This window comes from Solea senegalensis, linkage group LG16, assembly GCF_019176455.1.
Source record: "Solea senegalensis isolate Sse05_10M linkage group LG16, IFAPA_SoseM_1, whole genome shotgun sequence".
In the NCBI taxonomy this organism is placed as follows: Eukaryota; Metazoa; Chordata; class Actinopteri; order Pleuronectiformes; family Soleidae; genus Solea; species Solea senegalensis.
Genome location: NC_058036.1, coordinates 1,103,972 through 1,106,283, shown reverse-complemented (window position 1 = coordinate 1,106,283; position 2,312 = coordinate 1,103,972). Strand labels below are relative to the sequence as shown.

General features: G+C 43.2%; 1 protein-coding gene and 1 non-coding gene across 2 annotated transcripts in view; both read left to right on the top strand.

Moving 5' to 3' along the window:
• The first annotated feature begins 244 nt into the window (after positions 1–244).
• The window catches only part of dkc1 (dyskeratosis congenita 1, dyskerin), a 6,708-nt gene continuing 4,640 nt past the window's right edge, over positions 245–2,312 (top strand). The window contains 3 exon segments of the mRNA XM_044048145.1: positions 245–344; positions 921–967; positions 1,106–1,192. Coding sequence (XP_043904080.1) covers positions 329–344; positions 921–967; positions 1,106–1,192 — 150 coding nt within the window. The 5' untranslated portion in view covers positions 245–328.
• Positions 1,258–1,448, top strand: LOC122783506. Its single transcript, XR_006362061.1, has one exon. It is a non-coding gene; the product is annotated as a small nucleolar RNA SNORD17 (small nucleolar RNA).

Below are 2,312 nucleotides of genomic sequence, written 5' to 3'. Positions count from 1 at the left end.
TTCGTTTTCATTTGAATTTTTGTCCACGTGGTCAGAGGTGATAAGCTCCGCCTCACAGTGTCCAGCAGAGGGCAGCGTTACCTCGGCCTGAGTGGATTTACGACAATACAATTACACTCCGCAACTGTGGGGGCGCTAACAGCCTGTGTTCCTGAGTTCTCTGATTTACACACTCCTGACCAGCAGGTGGCGGTACTGCACTTTTACTCTGTGAAAAGAAGAAGAAGAAGGAGGAGGAGGAGCAGCAGTAGAAAAGTGTCCATGTGGTGTTGCCGTAGCACTTCCGTTTGAACTCGTTCAGAGACGACGCTCAGTTTGTCAGAGCAACATGGCGGAGGTGGAGGGTGAGTGTGTTTCAGCGTTTATTCTGTTTCTGTGCGCGTCTGTCTGTCTCTCTGCTGTGTGTCGTATGTGTGTGTGTCTCTCTCTGCTGTGTGTCTGTCTGTCTGTCTGTCTGTCTCTGGGACACCACGTGTCGTCACCGCTGAGTTTCAGTCAAAAGTCTGAAGGGTTTTGCGTTTTAAAAACAGAAAACGAAATCTGACGTGAGTTTTGTGAGAGTGATTAATAATCTAAGATTAAAAGGGTGTTTCGAGCAGATTAAAATGCAGATTATTGATACACGAGTCCGAGCCGCGCGGCCGCAGAGCACGTGCAAGGATTACGTTAATAAATCCCCTTTAAAGAATTGATCGTCGTTTCTGTTTTCGAATGCGTCTTAAAAGTTTAAACCAGACCGAATTATTAATGACGTAAATGTTAATTCCCGGCTCATTGTCGTTGTTTAACAAGCCTGTTAGCTTCTGTTAGCCCGTGGTGCTACGAACCACGTGCTGGAAGAGAGGCCACGTGGTCATATCGGCGGCATCTGATTATTGATTTATCGATCAGTAATTTAACTTTCGCGTTTTTTATTTCAGCGAAGAAGAAAAAGAAGATGAAGAAATTAAACGAAGAAGAAATTGGAGTGAGTTTTATTATCAGTTTAAGATTTAATACTGTATATGTGTCTGTGTGCGCGCGAGTTTTACAACACTTTGATTGTTGGTTAATGATAATTTGTCAAGTTTTCTTTTGAAAGAATTGACTTTATTTTGTTCAACAGGAAATTCAACAGAGCGGAGACTTTTTCATCCAGCCAGAGTCAAAGGTCGCGACCCTGGACACGTCACAGTGGCCGCTCTTATTAAAGGTACAGTCTCACACAAGCTGTGACTGGTTTAAGGTCAGGGGACTAAAAACCTATGTCTTGATCATGTGACATGATGAATCTGTTTATCCATTCTCTGAGTGGCAGCCATCTTGTCTCTGGCCACGCCCCTGTTCTAGGGGTGTGGCCTCTCTGTTGTGGTTCTCGAGTTGTCCGGTGTTCTACCGGATGATGACGTGAAGCTAAATGGAGAGACTCGACGCAACTGTCGTAAAGATGAATGAACTGTTCTGATCACATGACGTCAAAATACAATGTTTCTGAACGTAAACGTGAGTCGCGACTGTAAATGTTTGTAAAGGTAAACCTGAGTCGCGACTGTAAATGTTTGTAAAGGTAAACGTGAGTCGCGACTGTAAATGTTTGTAAAGGTAAACGTGAGTCGCGACTGTAAATGTGACTGTAAATGTTTGTAAACGCGCCGCGAAAAATGTGTTCATCCCGTGAGTCGCGACTGTACGTGACGACTGTAAATGTTTGTAAAGGTAAACGCACTGTAAATGTTTGGTAAGCGTGGTCGCGACTGTAAATGTTCGCGGTAAAGGTCGACTGTAAATGTTTGTAAAAAGTGTAAAAAAGGTAAGCAGTCGCGACTGTAAATGTTTGTAAGGTAAACGCGTGAGTCGCGACTGTAAATGTTTAAGGTAACGTGTCGCGACTGTAAATGTTTGTAAAGGTAAGCGTGAGTCGCGACTGTAAATGTGTTTTGTAAAGGTAAACGTGAGTCGCGACTGTAAATGTTTGTAAGGTAAACGCGTGTAATGTAGCGACTGTAAATGTTTAAAGGTAAACGTGAGTGGCGATGTAAATGTTTGTAAAATGTAAACCGTTTAGTGCGGAGTCGCGACTGTAAATGTTTGTAAAGGTAAACGCCGAGTCGACTGTACTGTAAATGTTTGTAAGGTAGCGCGGAGCGTGACCTGTAAATGTTTGTAAGGTAAGGTCGCGACTGTAAATGTGGTAAGCGACCGTAAAAATGTTTGTAAACGTGAGTCGCGACTGTAAATGTTTAAAGGTAAACGCTGTAAATGTTTAAAGCGTGAAATGTCGTGAGTCGCGACTGTAAATGTTTGTAAAGGTAAAGCGTGACTGTAAATGTTTG